This window comes from Leptosomus discolor, chromosome 27 (assembly GCF_034619465.1).
Source record: "Leptosomus discolor isolate bLepDis1 chromosome 27, bLepDis1.hap2, whole genome shotgun sequence".
Taxonomy (NCBI): Eukaryota; Metazoa; Chordata; class Aves; order Leptosomiformes; family Leptosomidae; genus Leptosomus; species Leptosomus discolor.
The window spans coordinates 1503601-1519044 of NC_141417.1; the positions used below are offsets into that span (position 1 = coordinate 1503601).

The 15444-nt window shown below is 66.2% G+C and overlaps 1 protein-coding gene across 1 annotated transcript; it reads left to right on the top strand.

The window, feature by feature from the left end:
- Nucleotides 1–299: 299 nt before the first annotated feature.
- On the top strand, nt 300–14799 carry RAPGEF3 (Rap guanine nucleotide exchange factor 3). The gene is made up of 28 exons (XM_086478598.1): nt 300–368; nt 411–584; nt 6017–6070; nt 6381–6487; nt 6653–6774; nt 6924–7098; nt 7365–7449; nt 7647–7707; nt 7963–8039; nt 8147–8293; nt 8481–8590; nt 8818–8906; nt 9518–9596; nt 9849–9999; nt 10092–10174; nt 10576–10615; nt 10769–10850; nt 10941–11087; nt 11199–11296; nt 11512–11637; nt 11724–11905; nt 11991–12081; nt 12499–12549; nt 12752–12839; nt 13002–13066; nt 13326–13380; nt 13472–13543; nt 14681–14799. The coding sequence occupies exons 1-28, from the start codon at nt 300–302 to the stop codon at nt 14797–14799; spliced, it is 2799 nt and encodes a 932-aa protein (XP_086334724.1).
- Nucleotides 14800–15444: the final 645 nt, after the last annotated feature.

A 15444-nucleotide genomic window follows, 5' to 3' on the forward strand; every position in this document is an offset into this window, starting at 1 on the left:
GTCGGGAGGGCGGCGGGGTGCGGGGGGGGGGGGGGTGGGGGGGGTCGGGCCGCGGCGCCCCGGGGAGGGGCTGCGGGCGGGGTGCGCCGTGCCCCGGCCCCGCTCCCGGTCCCAGCCCGCTCGGGGGCGGGGCGCGCCCAGCCCGGCGCGGCGGCGGCGGCGGCGGCGCCGATCGTCCCGTCCCGTCCCGTCCCGTCCCGTCCCGTCCCGTCCCGCGGAGCCGCCGCTGCCGCCCCCGGAGCAGCCCCGATGGCTTCGCCCCGCCGCGCCGCAGCCGCCGCCGCCGCCGCCGCCACCGCATGAAGGTGCGCGGGGCCGGGGCGGCGGGAGCAGCCGGGGAGGCGGCGCGGCGGGGCCCGGGAGCGCCGGTAGCCCGGAGCCGGCAACGCACCCGGCGAGTCGGGCTGGAGCCGGGGACCGGTGCTCCTCGTTCCCCTCCGCCGCCGCCGCCGCCGCCCGCCGGGGCTGCCGGTAACCGGCTCTCGGTGCTCCTCAAGAAGATGCACTTGTTCCGGAGCTCCAGCTACGAGATCCGCCTGGAGGGCGCGGGGGGCAGCCTGCCCCGCATCCAGGGCATCCGCTGGGTGAGTGCGGGATGGGCGGCGGCGGGGGGGGGGACACACACACACACACGACACGGGGCACGGCCCGCCTGGGGGACCCCGCCACCACCGAGAGCCCCGGGGGGACGGACCCCGAGCCTGCGACACCCCCCCCCCCCTTCACCGCCAGCTGTTCCCCACCGCCGCTCTCAGCACCCCTCCTTGCTCCTGGGGGGTTGGGGGGGGGGGCGTGTCTGTGCTTGGCCGACCACAGGGTTTGGGGGGGGACGGGGTTCGGTGGAGCCGCTGCAAAAGTCAAGCGGGGTCTGTGTCGTCCCCCCCCCCCCATACCCGGGCTTCCCGCTGCCTCCAGCCCCGCTCCCTGAGCAGGGTTTGCTGGGCAGGTCTGGCCCTTCCCGGCCCCCCCAGCTGGCCTGGCAGCGGTTGCGGTCGGTGACCCGCGCCCTGCTCCCCCGTCGTGTTTGCGGGCTTCGAGGCCAGGCGTGCAAGGAGTGAGGCCAGGCGTGCAAGGAGTGAAGCCAGGCATGCCAGGAGTGAGGCCAGGCGTGCAAGGAGTGAAGCCAGACGTGCCAGGAGTGAGGCCAAGTGTGCCAGGAGTGAGGCCAGGCGTGCAAGGACTGAGGCCAGGCATGCAAGGAGTGAGGCCAGGCGTGCAAGGAGTGAGGCCAGGTGTGCAAAGGAGCAAGGCCAAGCATGGAAGGAATGAGGCCAGACGTGCAAGGAGCGAGGCCAGGCGTGCAAGGAGCAAGGCCAGGCGTGCAGGGAGCGAGGCCAGGCGTGCAGGGAGCACACTCCTGCAGCCGCCTGCCCTAACCCCTTCTCCAGGCGGAGCTGGCAGCCGGGCATGAAACGAGCCCGGTGCTATTGTGCTCCGGCGCGCGGCGGCTGGGCAGCACACCCCAACCCCGAGCGTGCCAACAGGAAAGACCTTCCTCCACGGCCCCGCGGCACACGGGGTTCAAAACGTTCCCTTCCCGCCCGGGCAGGCTGTTTCTACAGGAGAAACTGGTCGCTTGGCAGCGGGAGGATGCTGACCGTCACGTCCTCCCTCCCTGAGTCCCTGCTGTCCCCTGGCCAGGAGCTCCTGGGGGTCCCCGCGTGGCAAAAGGCACCAGGTCCCTGCTCTTGGCCTCCCGCTGTCCCCTTTGGGCTGGGAGGTGACCCTGGAGCCTGTTCACCTGCCCCAGCTGAGCTTCGTGACCTCCGCCTTCCCCCGCTGCTTGACCCCAGATAAACATTTTTAAAAGTGAAGTTACTTTAAGGGAACAACCCCCCTTTCAGCAGTTCTATGCAGCGTGCAAGCTCCTTCACAAATAAGAAAGCTTTCCTCTCTTTTCCCCTTCTCCCTGATTTTTTTTCTCCCCAGAACTTTTAGGAACTTAATTTTGGGAGGGTTTTTTGGGGTGGCAAAAAGCCAGGGAGGTCGGGAAAGCAGCAGGCTGGAGCGTTGCTGTGCTAAACTGCCAGAAGAGGACAAATCTGACAGAATCTGGCAGCGCGGTGGCACGTGGAGTGTGGCAGGAGTGTCCCCTCCCCGGGTGGCTGCCCTGTGCGTGGAGACAACCGCCGGCCGTGTGAGGGGAGTGGATCTGATCTTCGCAGGGAAAAGGGGAGTGTTTTCCCCGCTTGTTGCAGGTGCTCCCAGCACACCCGTTCCTCAGGACAGGTGCGGGAGAGGCGAATGGCAGGGAGCTGTCTGGCTGTGCCTTGGAGCGGCAATATTGCCCCTTGTCCCCGTCGCTGCAAGCCTACGGCTCCTGGAAGTTCCTCCTCGCCTCCTGGCTCCGTCTCATCCCTCCTGGGGACCTGGTTGCCTGATCCCAGGGCCAGCAAAACCCTTCCAGCTCCGCTCCTCGCCGCGGGGCTCCCGTTCCCTGACATCAACAGGACACCACAGCCCAGCGTCCCCGAGCAGCTCCGTCCTTCATCGTTCCCAGCGTACAAGTGCCGTCGTGCCGGCTCTCACCGCATCCCTGGAGAGGACGGAGGGGACAGAGAAGGTCCCCCCAAGCTCCCCTCCCTGACGAGGCTCCCGGGGGGATGGCAAAGCCCCTGGCTGGCTGCCGTGCCTTTGGAGGCTGCGGATGGGCGAGGACTTTCTCCGGAGCCGTAAAGCCTGAAATAACTCCTGTTGTTTTCCTCGGGATCCCAAACAAAAGCGGCGCGCGAGCACGGAGTGGCCACTGCCGGCCTTGGCCGCCCGCCCGCGGCCGCCGGATTTCTGGAGACAGGCAGGATCTCAGCGCCCGCGTGTCCCCTGCGCAGGAAGATGGAAAGAGGCGACTCCTTCGGAAGCTGCTTGGAGACGGCGGCAGCGCTGCTGCTGCTGCTGCTGCTGCTGCTGCGACAATTAGGCAGGGGGTGAGGGTGGGGAGGGCATCCTGTGGGCCCCGACCCGGGAGCTGGGGAACCAGGGTGCTTCGGGAAGGGGGTTTTGGGGCCAGCCGTGAGATTTTGCTCGTGTTTCAGAGCTGGTTTGGCAAAGAGAAAACCCCAGGAGGGAGAAATCGCTCCGGGCGTTCATCCCTGGGCAGGGTTTTTCTCAGTCTCCTTCGGTGTCCTTGGGAGCGCAGCTCGGAGCAGGACCGTGGCGCCTCCTGGCTCCCTGCCTCAAGGACAGACCTCGCTTACAGGGTGACAGCAAAGGCTGTTTGGGGACCAGAGCAGCTTTTGCTGACGCCCGAGGGGGTGACATCAGCCTCCGGGTCCCACGGGAGGTAGCTCCATGCTCCGGCCGCAGCCTGGCTCCTGTTTGCAAACATTTGCTCTGCAATTGCCACCGCGTTTCCTGGTCCAGGGGCGGTCACGAGGCTCGGGAAAGTTTGCAGAGTGAGTAAGTCACCGTGTCCCAGCCTCAGCAGCAGCGTGGCTGGGTCAGGAGCGGTCCCCAGGGACCTGCTGCGTTCACGGAGCTGCTGGTTTTCCATCCGCTCCCGGAATCTCTCCGGAGCCAGTCGGGAACTGCTAGGGGCAGGTTGGTGGCTTCAGCCATCGGGGCTGTCCAGAGGAGGATGGGGAAGCCCTGGGGGTATGGAAAGGGCTGGAGAAAATGAGGGAGAAGCCTGAGCCGAGCAGGGTGTGAGCAGGCAAGGTTTGGGACAGGCAAGCAGGCAGCACAGGGCAGAGCACCCATTTGAGCACCCATCGGTGGGTGTCCACCTCCATCACCCTCCTGCCTGGTCCAGGAGGTGCCAGGGCTCTTCGCTTTCCCCTCAGCTCCCGGTAGGTGGGTTTTGTCCTTAAATTCATTTGCAAAGAAGGCTTCTGCAGCTAATTACTCCTGCCCTTGGCTTCTTTAACTGAGGCTTCCATTCGGACCGTCCCTCTTGCTGGGCTTGCTCAAACCTTCCCAACCAGCCCGGAGCCAGCAGATCCGAGGAGGATCTGGCCCAGCAGACACCGCGTTTCGAGAGCCCACCACCTGCAGCGCCGGCCCGGAGTGCTGCAGCCCCCTTACAGCCAGAAATAAAGGGGGAGCCGAGGTGAAGGCACCCCAAGGAAGGACGGCCCTCGCCCTGTCTCAGGATGAGTGCTCCGAGCGCATTAACCGCCTTGGCCAGGGCAGCGCGTGGAGAACAGGTCGGACGGGTGCTCTCAGCTTCCCCCAGCCCGTGATTTATGCAGCACACGCAGCCGAGATGAAAGGTTGTTTATTCAGGGCCGTGGCCATACGGGAGCCTTCATCCCCCTGGGAAGCACCTGGATGGGAGCGTGGCTGCCTTTGCACCGGGATTAGGGGTGGGCAGTGGCTCGTCCGTTCGTTGCTCTGCTTTTCCCTGGAGCATCCCCTCCCCGAGGGGAAAACCTGGGAGAAAAATGAACCCAAGGATTAAAAAGCACCCGCTGAGGGGGGGTAACCAGAGGGATGAGGGGGGGTGGAGGAGCTGAGGGCTCGAGCATGGCCCAGCAGAGGGTCGGCATCGCTCCCCGCGGAGCTGAACCCGGTCCTGGGTTGTGCCGTTGTGGTCGGCAGACGGATGGACGGCGGAGACCGGAGGCGGCCCCCAGCTCTTCCCGGCGGTGTGATGACAGGTCGCCCCAGGAGGGGCTCCCCGAGCCAGAGAGGGGGGATGCTATTTTACGATCAATAAACAGCAAAGACATTAAAGAGGGGCCGGTTCAGAAACCAGCACTGGATCGACTCATCACGGGCAGGTTTAAGTTAAACAGAGCAAAAGCCTCGGTGGTGACGGGGGTTTTCCAGGTGGGTTTTTCTCCTTCAGGCAAAGGGAGCGCTGAATTGCTGGTGAACCAAGCGTGCCGTGGATCCGTGAGGTTTCCTGTTTTGCTCTCTTCCCGCTGACAACCATCCCACCTTTGCGTTTTTTTTACGGCCGTTGAGGCCTGAGTTCACGTTTTCAGTGACCACCAACCGGCTCCTGCTGGAGCTCAGAGCCCCTGACCACAAGCAAGGGAGAATTTGGCTTGTTTTCTTCTACTATGCCTTATTTCAGGCATGATGTGTTGAATTTTACCCTCTCTGCTGTTTCCCCATACCCAACATATGCTCAGTGACTTTCTGCCTTGCTGGTCCATCGTTTCCAGGATCTCCCCTAAAATCCTTTGGAAAAACGGCTTCACACCCACCAGCTCTTCGGTACCGAGGGAAGCGCGAGGTCACGCATCGCCCGTAGCAATTCGGCTCTTTCGCTCCTGAGCTCCTCTGGGCACCAGCCGAGGACCTCAACGTCCCGGTGGTTTGTTACAAGGGACTTTTCGGGATTTATTGCCCCAATTTTTCTGACCGTGCTGTGATTTGAGACCAGTTCCCCGACACGTTGCCGGCAGGGAAGGGTTTGGGCAGGCGCTCCTCATGGCTCTGCTACCCTCGTCCCCTGCAAGAGCTCTTGCTCCCCACCGTCTGCCGTGGGACAGGCTGGCTGTGGGTCCTGTCCTTGGTGTCCTCTGCGAGCTGATCCTCCAGCTCTCCGAGGCTTTTCCCGCCCGAGTTTGGGATCTTTTCTGTCCTCTTTGTTCGGACCTGGCTTCAAAGCTGAGGCAAACCCCCCCCAGGCTTTGGACACCTCTCCCTGGGGCTGCGCCAGCTTCCCCAGGTCTTTCTGAAGTCCTTCTCCTCCAGTGGCAAGCTCCGTGTCTCAAATACGACGTCTTTGATCCCTGTTCGCAAAGATTTTACTTTAAACTTCCTTCTTTTATCTCCCAGCTCCCTCATTTGAATGCACTTCCCTTCCTGAAGCTAAACATAACCGCGGGGGGTTGCTGGGGGTTAGGTCCCCGGTACATGTCTGTTTTTAGCAAGGACGGGGCAGAGCAGAGGCTTTGCCTTGGTTTTAGGAGATCGGTGCTGGGACACTTGCCTCCTCGCCTGGTGCAGGGCAGATGAGGCTGATCTGCGCCCTGGGGGAGGCAGGAGCCCTCCGGGGGTGTGCGGGGTGAAGGGGGACATGGCAGAGCCCCTACAGCCACCAACACCCTTCTCTTTGCTTTTCCAGACCCCACTTTTGGACAGTGAATCCACCCTGGACTATGGGCACAGCCTTACCCAGGTGGGTGGGCTGGCAAAACCCACAAGGGCGTGAGTGTGGGGAGGTGGGAGATGGAGAAATGTGTGTTGAAGGCTGTGAGGGGGGGGGGGGGGGGGGGGGGGGGCTGGAGCACCCCCATATCGTGGGGGGCTCGGCTTGGCTCTGGGCTGCTCGGTCCCTTGGGCTCAGCCGTCCCTGGGGGCGGGTGCTGGAGATCCCGGGGTGCTGGGGTGGGCGTGCGGGTGTATCGCACCTTGGCGGGGGGCGAGGGGCGGGGGGGGGCAGCCTCCCTGCTTCCCCTGCGAGCTGCAAAATCCCCTTTCGCCCCCAGGCATCCTCGGAGAAGATCTGGCGAGCGGGGAAGCTCCTCTTCATCCACCTCACCAGCACCCGCCCCGGCCTCATCCGGGACCACAAGCATCACCTGCGGCACCACAGGTGGGACGGCCGCCACCCCCGCCACGCCGGGGGGCACCACAGGCTGCCAGGGACCCTGGCAATGCTCCGAGGAGGGCATGACTTCCCCAGGCAGGGCTTCGGGTGGGGTGCTGGGTGCTGCAGCCCCGTTTTGGGGGTGTTTCTCACGCCCTCCCCCCCTTGCAGGCAGTGCTGCTCCGGGAAGGAGCTGGTGGACTGGCTGCTGAGCGCCCGGCTCGCCATCCAGACCCGCAGCCAGGCCGTCGGCATCTGCCAGGTGCTGGTGGACGGAGGTGTCCTGACACACGGTGAGGGCGGGCGGTGGCAGCCCCCCGCGCGGCGGCGAGGTCTCGCAAGGCGAGACTGGCCGCGCTGGGTGCTGCTGGGCTCTCCCGTGGGTGCACGTGGTGCCCCGCGGGTCTCCCCTGCAGGAGCTCAGGGTGCTGTCCCCCTGCAGTGAAGCAGGAGTGGCATTTCCAGGACAAGGACACCCAGTTTTATCGCTTTGCCGAGCTGGAGCTGAGCCCCGAGCCCGGCACGGGGCTCCGGGATGCGGAGGAGCTGCTGGAGGCACTGGCCTTCCTGGCCCAGTTGGGTCCCGACGCGCTGCTCACCATGGCCCTGCGCAAGCCGTGAGTAGCCGGGTGCTCCCCCGGGGGGGGGGACACACACGTTGGGCTCGTTTCCACCCCACTCCACGGGGGTCTGGAGTAGCAAAGGGGCTGCTGTGGATGGGGCGACCCGAGCATCTCTTCCACGGCTGCCAGAACCGTGGGGAGAAAGTGGCTGCTCGGCCAGGGGGTTGTGCCTGGAGAGGGGTGTCTGTGCCGTGGGACAAGGCAGGGAGAGGGGACACGGAGGGCTGCTCACCCCCCACTGCCCCCCTGCCCCCCCCCAGGCCCGCCCAGCGCACGGAGGACGAGCTGGAGCTGATATTTGAGGAGCTCCTCCACATCAAAGCCGTGGCCCATCTCTCCAACTCGGTGAGTGGGGCTGTGCCCTGCTTCCCCTACGGGGTGTGCGTGTCCCCCAACCTGCTCCCGGTCCCCAAATCCTCCCGCATCCCGTCGCTTCCCGTCTGTCCCTCTCTGAGCATCCCGGGGCTCCCTTCCCACGCGTGTCCCCTCCTTGCTCAGCTCCGGGCTGGGGTGACCCTCATGGCAGGTGCCTCTTGCCGCAGGTGAAGCGGGAGCTGGCGTCCGTGCTGATGTTCGAGTCGCACCAGAGGGCGGGCACCGTGCGTGAGTACCGCGCACCCCAGGAGCCGGGCAGGGCTGTTCCCTCCCCCAGGAAAGGGTCCCCGAGCCCGGGGGAGGACGGCTGGAGCCGTTGCCGTCACTGTGGATGCTCCTGGTGTCTCTTTGTTGAGCAGGGATGGAGGGAACCGGGGCGCTCGCCGCGTTTGCCTGGGCTGGGGGCTCGGGGTGGGGGTCTGAAGAGGGATGCTTGGGGGCTCCCCCTCTTCGACTGCTGGATGTTGCCGTTTCCCCCCGCAGTGTTCAGCCAAGGAGATAAAGGCACATCGTGGTACATCATCTGGAAGGGCTCGGTGAACGTGGTCACCCACGGCAAGGTGGGTGCGTCCCTGCACGGCGGGGCTCTGCAGACACCCTGTGTCACCGTCCTCCAGTGGGGACAAGAGCTCCCACCCCATCCCTCACCCTCCGTGCCCACCCCCAGGGCTTGGTGGCCACCCTGCACGAAGGGGACGACTTTGGGCAGCTGGCGCTGGTGAACGACGCGCCCCGAGCGGCCACCATCATCCTGCGAGAGGACAACTGCCACTTCCTCCGCGTCGACAAGCAGGACTTCAACCGCATCCTCAAGGTGGCCAGGGGGCTCGGGGGGCTCGGGGGTGCTGGCTGCGAGCTGGGACGTGCCCTGCACCCTCCGTGGCGTTTGCACGGGAGGACACTTCTCTGCGTGCCAACGTGGGGTTTAGGGGTGCAACCAACCAGCCAGGCATCACCCCACGGGTCCGAGCCGGGCTGACGGCTGGTTTTTTCCTCTCTAGGATGTGGAGGCCAACACCATGCGCCTGAAGGAGCACGGGAAGGTGGTGCTCGTCCTGCAGAAGAACCTGCAGGGTGGCAGCAGCCAGCCAGCTGCGGCGCGGAGCAGCAGGTGACAGCAGCCTTGTCCCCATCCCGCCGTGCAGCCGTGCCTCTTCTGTCACTCTCTGGCTTCCCTTGGAGGAGTCTGCTGGGAGGACCACGTGCCCGGAGGGGGATCAGGGATGCCAGGCCACGCTGACCAGCTGTGCTGACTGGCCCGGTGGCCCAGCGTGGTGGTCCTGCTCACAGCTGGGGTGCCACGTCCTTCCCTGATGGGCCCGGTGCTCTGCCCACCAGGTACTTCGTGATGGCTGGAACGCCGGAGAAGATCCTCGAGCATCTGCTGGAGTTCATGAGGCTCGACGCCACGCTCTACGACCCCGTGGGTAGGTTGGGGGGGGGGGGTCCTCCCCCTTGCTCCGAGGACCATATCCCAGAGCCAGCCTGAGATGGGCAGGGGGCTGGGGACAGGGTGCTGGCGGGGGGCACCAGCACCAAGTGGGGCTGCCTTATTCCCAGCGTTCAACCCCAAAAGCTGCTCCTCTCACCCTAAAAATCCCCCGTTGGGGCCAGGAGAGGGAGGCGAGCTGCAGGACTGGGAGTGCCTCCTCTCCCGCATCCCTCCCTCTGCCTTCGGAGAGGAGCAGAACTGGTCGAGGTGGAACCAGGAGATGTCCCCAGTGGGTAAAAAATCAGAGCTGCCGAGCTGGCGTCATCAGCGGCTGCCTTGGAGTTAACTCACTGCGGGCACTTCGCTTTTTTGTGCAACCCTTTCATTTGCTTTCATCCCCCCGAAGACTGCAACCTCGCCAGCCCTTTCCGTGGTGTTTCGGAGCCAAAAAATGACCCACAAGGGTCACCGTGGTGGGGGACACCGCAGGCTGACCCCGCGCAGGGCGCGGGTGACCCTTTCCCAGCCAGCGGCACTGCTTGGCTGCGATCACCGTGTCCCCAAGCCACCAGGAAGGGTGGGTGATGGTGGGCTGGTCTCTTGCAGATACCCTGCTGGGGGATTTCCTGCTGACCTACACGGTGTTCATGCCGACCTCGCAGCTCTGCAGAGCTCTGCTGCACCAATATCCTTCTGCGGCTGGAGTTAGGGGGGGACCGGGCTCCATCCTGCGCCGTCCACCCCCCACCAGGGACCAGCACGCTCAGCTTGGTCCCTGTCACCCCGGTGGGACCTCAAGGGTTGGCCAAGGGAGCCCCGAATCCCCCAGGCTCTTGGGCATAGGGCATACCCCCGCCTCCCATCCTGTCCTGGGTGCACACCTATGGGGGGGTGCCTGCTCCCCACCGCCCGCGCTGGTGCCCTTAACTGGTCCCAGTTTCCGTGCGGAGCCGCTGGAGGGCTCGGAGCAGGAGAAGGCCACCTACTCCCTGCACAAACGTCGGAAGATCCTGCGGCTGGTGAGCCAGTGGGTGCTGCTCTACGGGCGGCTGCTGCAGGGCGACCGCAGCACCACGGCGCTGCTGCAGGTACCGGGAGCGGGGCGGGAGCCGGGGATGTCCCCAGAGGGGTCTGGCTGTGACCACCCCCGTGCTGACCTTTGGGCGCTTTCCCCCCGCAGAACCTCGCCGACCTGGCGAGCCGGGACCCCCGCCTGGGCGGGCTGGGCCAGGAGCAGGCACAGGACCGCCGGCGGCCCCGAGCGTGAGTCCCCCCGGGGGAAGGAGGGGGGGTCCCCATCCGAAACAGAGCCTGGCTCTGTTCCCCCGGGGCCACTGCTGATGCCTGTGTCCCCGAAACCTGCACCCCTCATGCCCAGGAGGGTTTGCACTTCCATGGGGCTGAGCTTTCAGCCAGCAAAGCACGGACTGCCGAGACTGGGGGGATGCCAGCAGCTCTCGGGCCGCCTTGTCCCCAGCGTGGGGGTTTCCCAGCTACAAGGAGGGTGTCGAACACCCCTGGGACTCGCCGGTGCCCCGTGGGGAAGGGATGCTCTGGGGGCTCAGTGGTGGCCTGGATCCTGGGGGCTGTGGGACCCGATTCTGTCTCCAGCGCAGACGTGGGCTGCGGGGCTCTAACGCCACCTTTATCCTCTCTCTCTGCAGGCTGGAGAACGGAGACGGCAGCGTTTCTCCCCAGCCCAAGGTAGGGGTGACCCTGGGGGGGGGGTGGGGGGGGTGGGGTGCTAGGGTGGCGGGTGGGTGGAGATTTGGGTCACCCGTGCCCTCTGGGGACCCGCAGCGGGAGGGGTGGCCGATGGGGTGGCATCCTCCCCGCTCTCTTCCACCTTGGCCGCAGTCTCGGAGCTCGGTGAACTGGCTGGGGAGCCAGGAGGAGGCGATTGTGAACAGCAGCTGCGCCTTGAGAGCCCAGGACAAAGGTACGGCCACGGACAGCGGGGACTGTCCCCTCCCTGGTGGCTGGGACGCTAAAGCCCTTTCACACACCCCACACCACCCCCGCCCCATAGTGCCCTACGAGATCTACAGACCGGACCACTCGTGCCTCATCACGGTGCTGCCCGTCAACGCCTCGGTGCGGGACGTCCTGCGGTCCCTCGCCCCCCGGCTCGGCCGGGACGGGGAGCACATCCTGGTGAAGGTGAATTCGGCCGGAGGTGAGCAGCCTGCCCCAGGGATGCCACCTGTGCCACGGTGGCCGTTGCCCCGGGCCCAGCCAGGATCTGGCCCCTTCTCCATCCCGGCACCGACCGCCCTCTCGCCCGCAGATAAAGTGGGGCTGCAGCTGGACGCCGTGGGGGTGTTCACGGCGCTGGGGCTCAATGAGAGGCTCTTCGCCGTGAGCGTGGAGGAGCTGGGCGGCCTGGTGAGCACGGGACAGGGGGGGTCCTGGGGATGGGCAGCACCAGGCTGGCCCCCCCCCACCCCGGCCCCGAGCGGGATTTGGGGCTGCGGTGCCTCCACAGCAGCTCGGGGTTGGGGGTGTCCATCCCTCCCCGCTCTCCTCTCCCCCTGGGGAAGGGGCTTCCCTGCTGCGGTGGCTAACGGCAGGAGGGGTCGGGCGTCCTCTCCTGTGCACAGACCCCCCACCCCGAGCAGCTGGGCCCCCACATCGGCTCCTCAGAAACGCTGGACCTCATCAGCTCCAAGGACCTGGCCAGCCACCTCACCGACTACGACTGGAACCTCTTCAAGAGCATCCACCAGGTAGGGCCAGCGCCCCGACTGCGGTGGGAGACACCTGCGGGGTGGCTTTGGGGACACCCCCTCAGCCACCGCGTTGGGCTTTGCAGGTGGAAATGATCCACTACATCGTCGGGCCGCAGAAGTTTCACGACGTGACCACGGCCAACCTGGAGCGGGTCATGCGGCGCTTCAACGAGCTGCAGTACTGGGTGGCCACGGAGCTGTGCCTCTGCCCCGAGGTGGGCAGGAGAGCCCAGCTCCTCCGCAAGTTCATCAAGCTGGCTGCCCAGTGAGTGCCTCGCCGCCCGCATCCTGCTCCCGCGAGGACGGAGCCGGCGGTGGCCTCCTCGCCTGACTCTTGTCCCCGCCCGCAGCCTCAAGGAGCAGAAGAACCTGAATTCCTTCTTCGCGGTGATGTTCGGTGTGAGCAACACGGCCGTCAGCCGCCTGGCCAAGACCTGGGAGGTAGCCACCTTTGGGCTGCTGCCAGCCCCGTGAGGTCCCCTGAGGGCTGCAGTGATGGATTTGGGTCCCCTTGGCTTGGGCGAGGGGCAAGGGTGACCCGGGTGCTGGGGTCCAGGCAGACCCTGCACCCATAAGCTCTGGGGAAGGGAGCTGCCAAGGGCAGGGAGCACATTTCCCACGAGGAAAGGGGGCCGGGGTCAGCCCCCGGGTCTGGTTAGACCCAGCCAGGGGCTGAAATCCCCCGTGCCAGAGTGACAACGAGCCCCGAGCCTGTTGCTCACGAGCACCCGGAGCAGGGGGTATTGCAGAGCCCACAGAGGTGCCATGGGGCAGAGGGAGAGCAGGAGGAGCTGGGAGGGGGTCTCGGGGGGGTGGACGAGCCAGGCTGCCGGCGCCGGTGACCCTCTCTCTGTGCAGAGGCTGCCCCACAAGATCCGAAAGCTGCACTCGGCGCTGGAGCGGATGCTGGTGAGCGCAGCCCCTTCCCGCCCCGTCTCCCCCTTCCCGGCAGGGTTTACCCCTGCTTCCCAAAAGATGCGAGGTCACAGGGGTGCCCTGGAGGTGCTGCCCACCCCACCCCACCCCCCCGCCTCCCCTGCACCCGTGGCAGGCGGCAGCCCGGGCTGTGTCCCCCTGCCTGCCCTGCGCTGAGGTCCCGCTCCGTCCCCAGGACCCGTCGTGGAACCACAGGGTCTATCGCCTGGCCGTCGCCAAGCTGAGCCCCCCCATCATCCCCTTCGTGCCCCTCCTCCTCAAAGGTGGGTACCTCGGCTTGGGAGCTGCGGGAGCTCGGCTGGGGGGGGGGGGGTGCAGGTGGGACTGGGTTGGACTGGGGTGGCGGGGACCCTTTTGGATGCATCCAGCCCTCCCCAGGGACCAGGAAGCCAAATCTGATCCCTACATCCCTTCCCCCCCCCCAGACATGACGTTCATCCACGAGGGCAATCGCACCACGGCAGAGAACCTCATCAACTTTGAGAAGATGGTGAGTGGGGCGGGTTGGCTCCCCGCGGACCCCCACCTTGGGGGACCTGCTGTCCCTTGTATCCCCCCCCCGGGATGCAGATCCAGAGCATCTCCATGGCGTTAGCACAACCCACGCCCCCGGCAGCTGGGACCCCGGGTCATCCCCTCTTGGGGGGCACGGGGCAGCCGCTGCTGAAGCTGGAGGGGACGGTGTTTTACCAGCCTGGGAGCAAAATGGGGCCAGGTGACAGCAAGTGACCTTTGTGCATTGCCCACAGCACATGATGGCAAAGACCGTGCGCGTCCTGCAGCGCTGCCGGGGCCACGCACACGGTGAGTGCACTGGGGTGGGGGCGAGGATGGGGCCAGGCACCGGCTCTCCTTTGGGGAGGGGGCTGAGCTCCTGCTCTCTGTCCGCACCCAGCTCCGCTCTCCCCGCTGCGAAACCGCTCCCCGCACCGGCCGGAGGACCCCAAGGCCGTCAGGATCTCCACGTGTACGTCTGGGGGTTCACCCATCAGCACCCCTACGCCTGCGCTGGGAGACCCCCACCCCTCAGGGCTACGTGGGACCCGATAAGGCCAGCCCAGGGGACCAGACACCCGCTGTCCTTGGGGGGTGGTGGGGGGTGTCCCGTGGGGACGTCCCAAGGGCATCAACGTGGCTACAGGGGGTGAAAGCTGGTCCAGGTGCTGTTGCTGCCTCAGAGTACCCCATGGAGCGAGTCTGTCCCCACTTGCTCCTGCTCCTTCAGCTCCAGCGGGTTCCTGGAGGGGATGGAGGGGATCTGTGACCAAGGGGAGAGGTGATGGAGGGGGATCCCTGAGCCGGGGGAGAGGTGATGGAGGGGGATCCCTGAGCTGGGGGAGAGGTGATGGAGGGGGATCCATGAACCAGGGGAGAGGTGATGGAGGGGGATCCCTGAGCCAGGGGAGAGGTGATGGAGGAGGATCCATGAGCCGGGGGAGAGGTGATGGAGGGGGATCCCTGAGCCGGGGGAGAGGTGATGGAGGGGGATCCCTGAGCCGGGGGAGAGGTGATGGAGGGGGATCCGTGAGCCAGGGGAGAGGTGATGGAGGGGGATCCCTGAGCCGGGGGAGAGGTGATGGAGGGGGATCCCTGAGCCGGGGGAGAGGTGATGGAGGGGGATCCATGAGCCAGGGGAGAGGTGATGGAGGGGGATCCATGAACCAGGGGAGAGGTGATGGAGGGGGATCCATGAACCAGGGGAGAGGTGATGGAGGGGGATCCCTGAGCCGGGGGAGAGGTGATGGAGGGGGATCCATGAGCCGGGGGAGAGGTGATGGAGGGGGATCCCTGAGCCGGGGGAGAGGTGATGGAGGGGGATCCCTGAGCCGGGGGAGAGGTGATGGAGGGGGATCCCTGAGCTGGGGGAGAGGTGATGGAGGGGGATCCCTGAGCCGGGGGAGAGGTGATGGAGGGGGATCCCTGAGCCAAGCCAGCAGCAGCAGAAGGGGATCAGTGAGTCGGGCGAGCAGCAGCGAAGGGGAATCCATGAGCTGAGCCAGCAGGGATGGAGAGGGTTGGCAAGCTGAGCCGGAGGCGATGGAGGGGGCTTGGTGAGCCCAGCCCGAGGCAGGAGCCCAGCCCTGATCTCAGCTCTCCCCGGCAGGCTCGGAGCAATCCCTGAGCGTGCGGAGCCCCGTCTCCACCTGGGCCTACCTACAGCACCTGAAAGCCATCGACAGCCAGAAGGAACTGCTGCGGCTCTCCCATGACCTGGAGTCCTGACAGGGCCGGAGGGGACCCGGAGCAGGGAGGCAGCAGCCCGTCTGCCAGCGGCACGGGCAGCCCCGTGGCTCCGCTCCCGGTGGCACCGGGCACAGGGGCTGCGCTGGAGCCGGCCGGGAGCAGCCTCTCCTCGGCCGTGCCGACGGCTGCGGGTGCCGGGTCCGGCGCCACGAGGCAGCCGGGAGCCCACGTGGGCTGCGGGCAGGCGAGGGCCACGGACAGTGGAGTGAGCAATAGAGGTATTTTTGTATGCAAGGCTGCATCCCCCTTTCTTCTGCGTGCAGCAGCCTGCATTCACCCCCTGCACTGGCCGGGGGCGGGGAGGAAGGAGCCCTGGCTGCCCCCCGATGCTGCCCACCCTGGAGGTGCTGGGCTGGAAGACGCCCCTTTCTCCTGGAGGGGCACGAGTCAGAGCATCCCTCTAAGCAGGGAACACCACATCTGCCTCCATCGGGGTGCAGACACCCAGGCTGAGCTCAGGGTTCGGCCCGTGCTGCCCCACAGATCCTGGGGGCAGCCCCAGAGGGGACCTGCCCTTCGCTCTGTCCTGTGTGTCCCATAGGACGCGCTGGCTGCGTCCCCCGCCCCAGCCTCTGGGAGCGGCATGACCCCAGCAGCCACAGGGAAAGCACCTTGATCCCCCCC

Coding starts and splice junctions, on each gene's coding strand:
- RAPGEF3 (XM_086478598.1), top strand. CDS start 300: ATGAAGGTGCGCGGGGCCGGGGCGGCGGGAGCAGCCGGGGAGGCGGCG. Junction 7,099..7,364: donor ACCATGGCCCTGCGCAAGCC/GTGAGTAGCCGG, acceptor GCCCCCCCCCAG/GCCCGCCCAGCGCACGGAGG. Junction 12,550..12,751: donor CGGCGCTGGAGCGGATGCTG/GTGAGCGCAGCC, acceptor CTCCGTCCCCAG/GACCCGTCGTGGAACCACAG.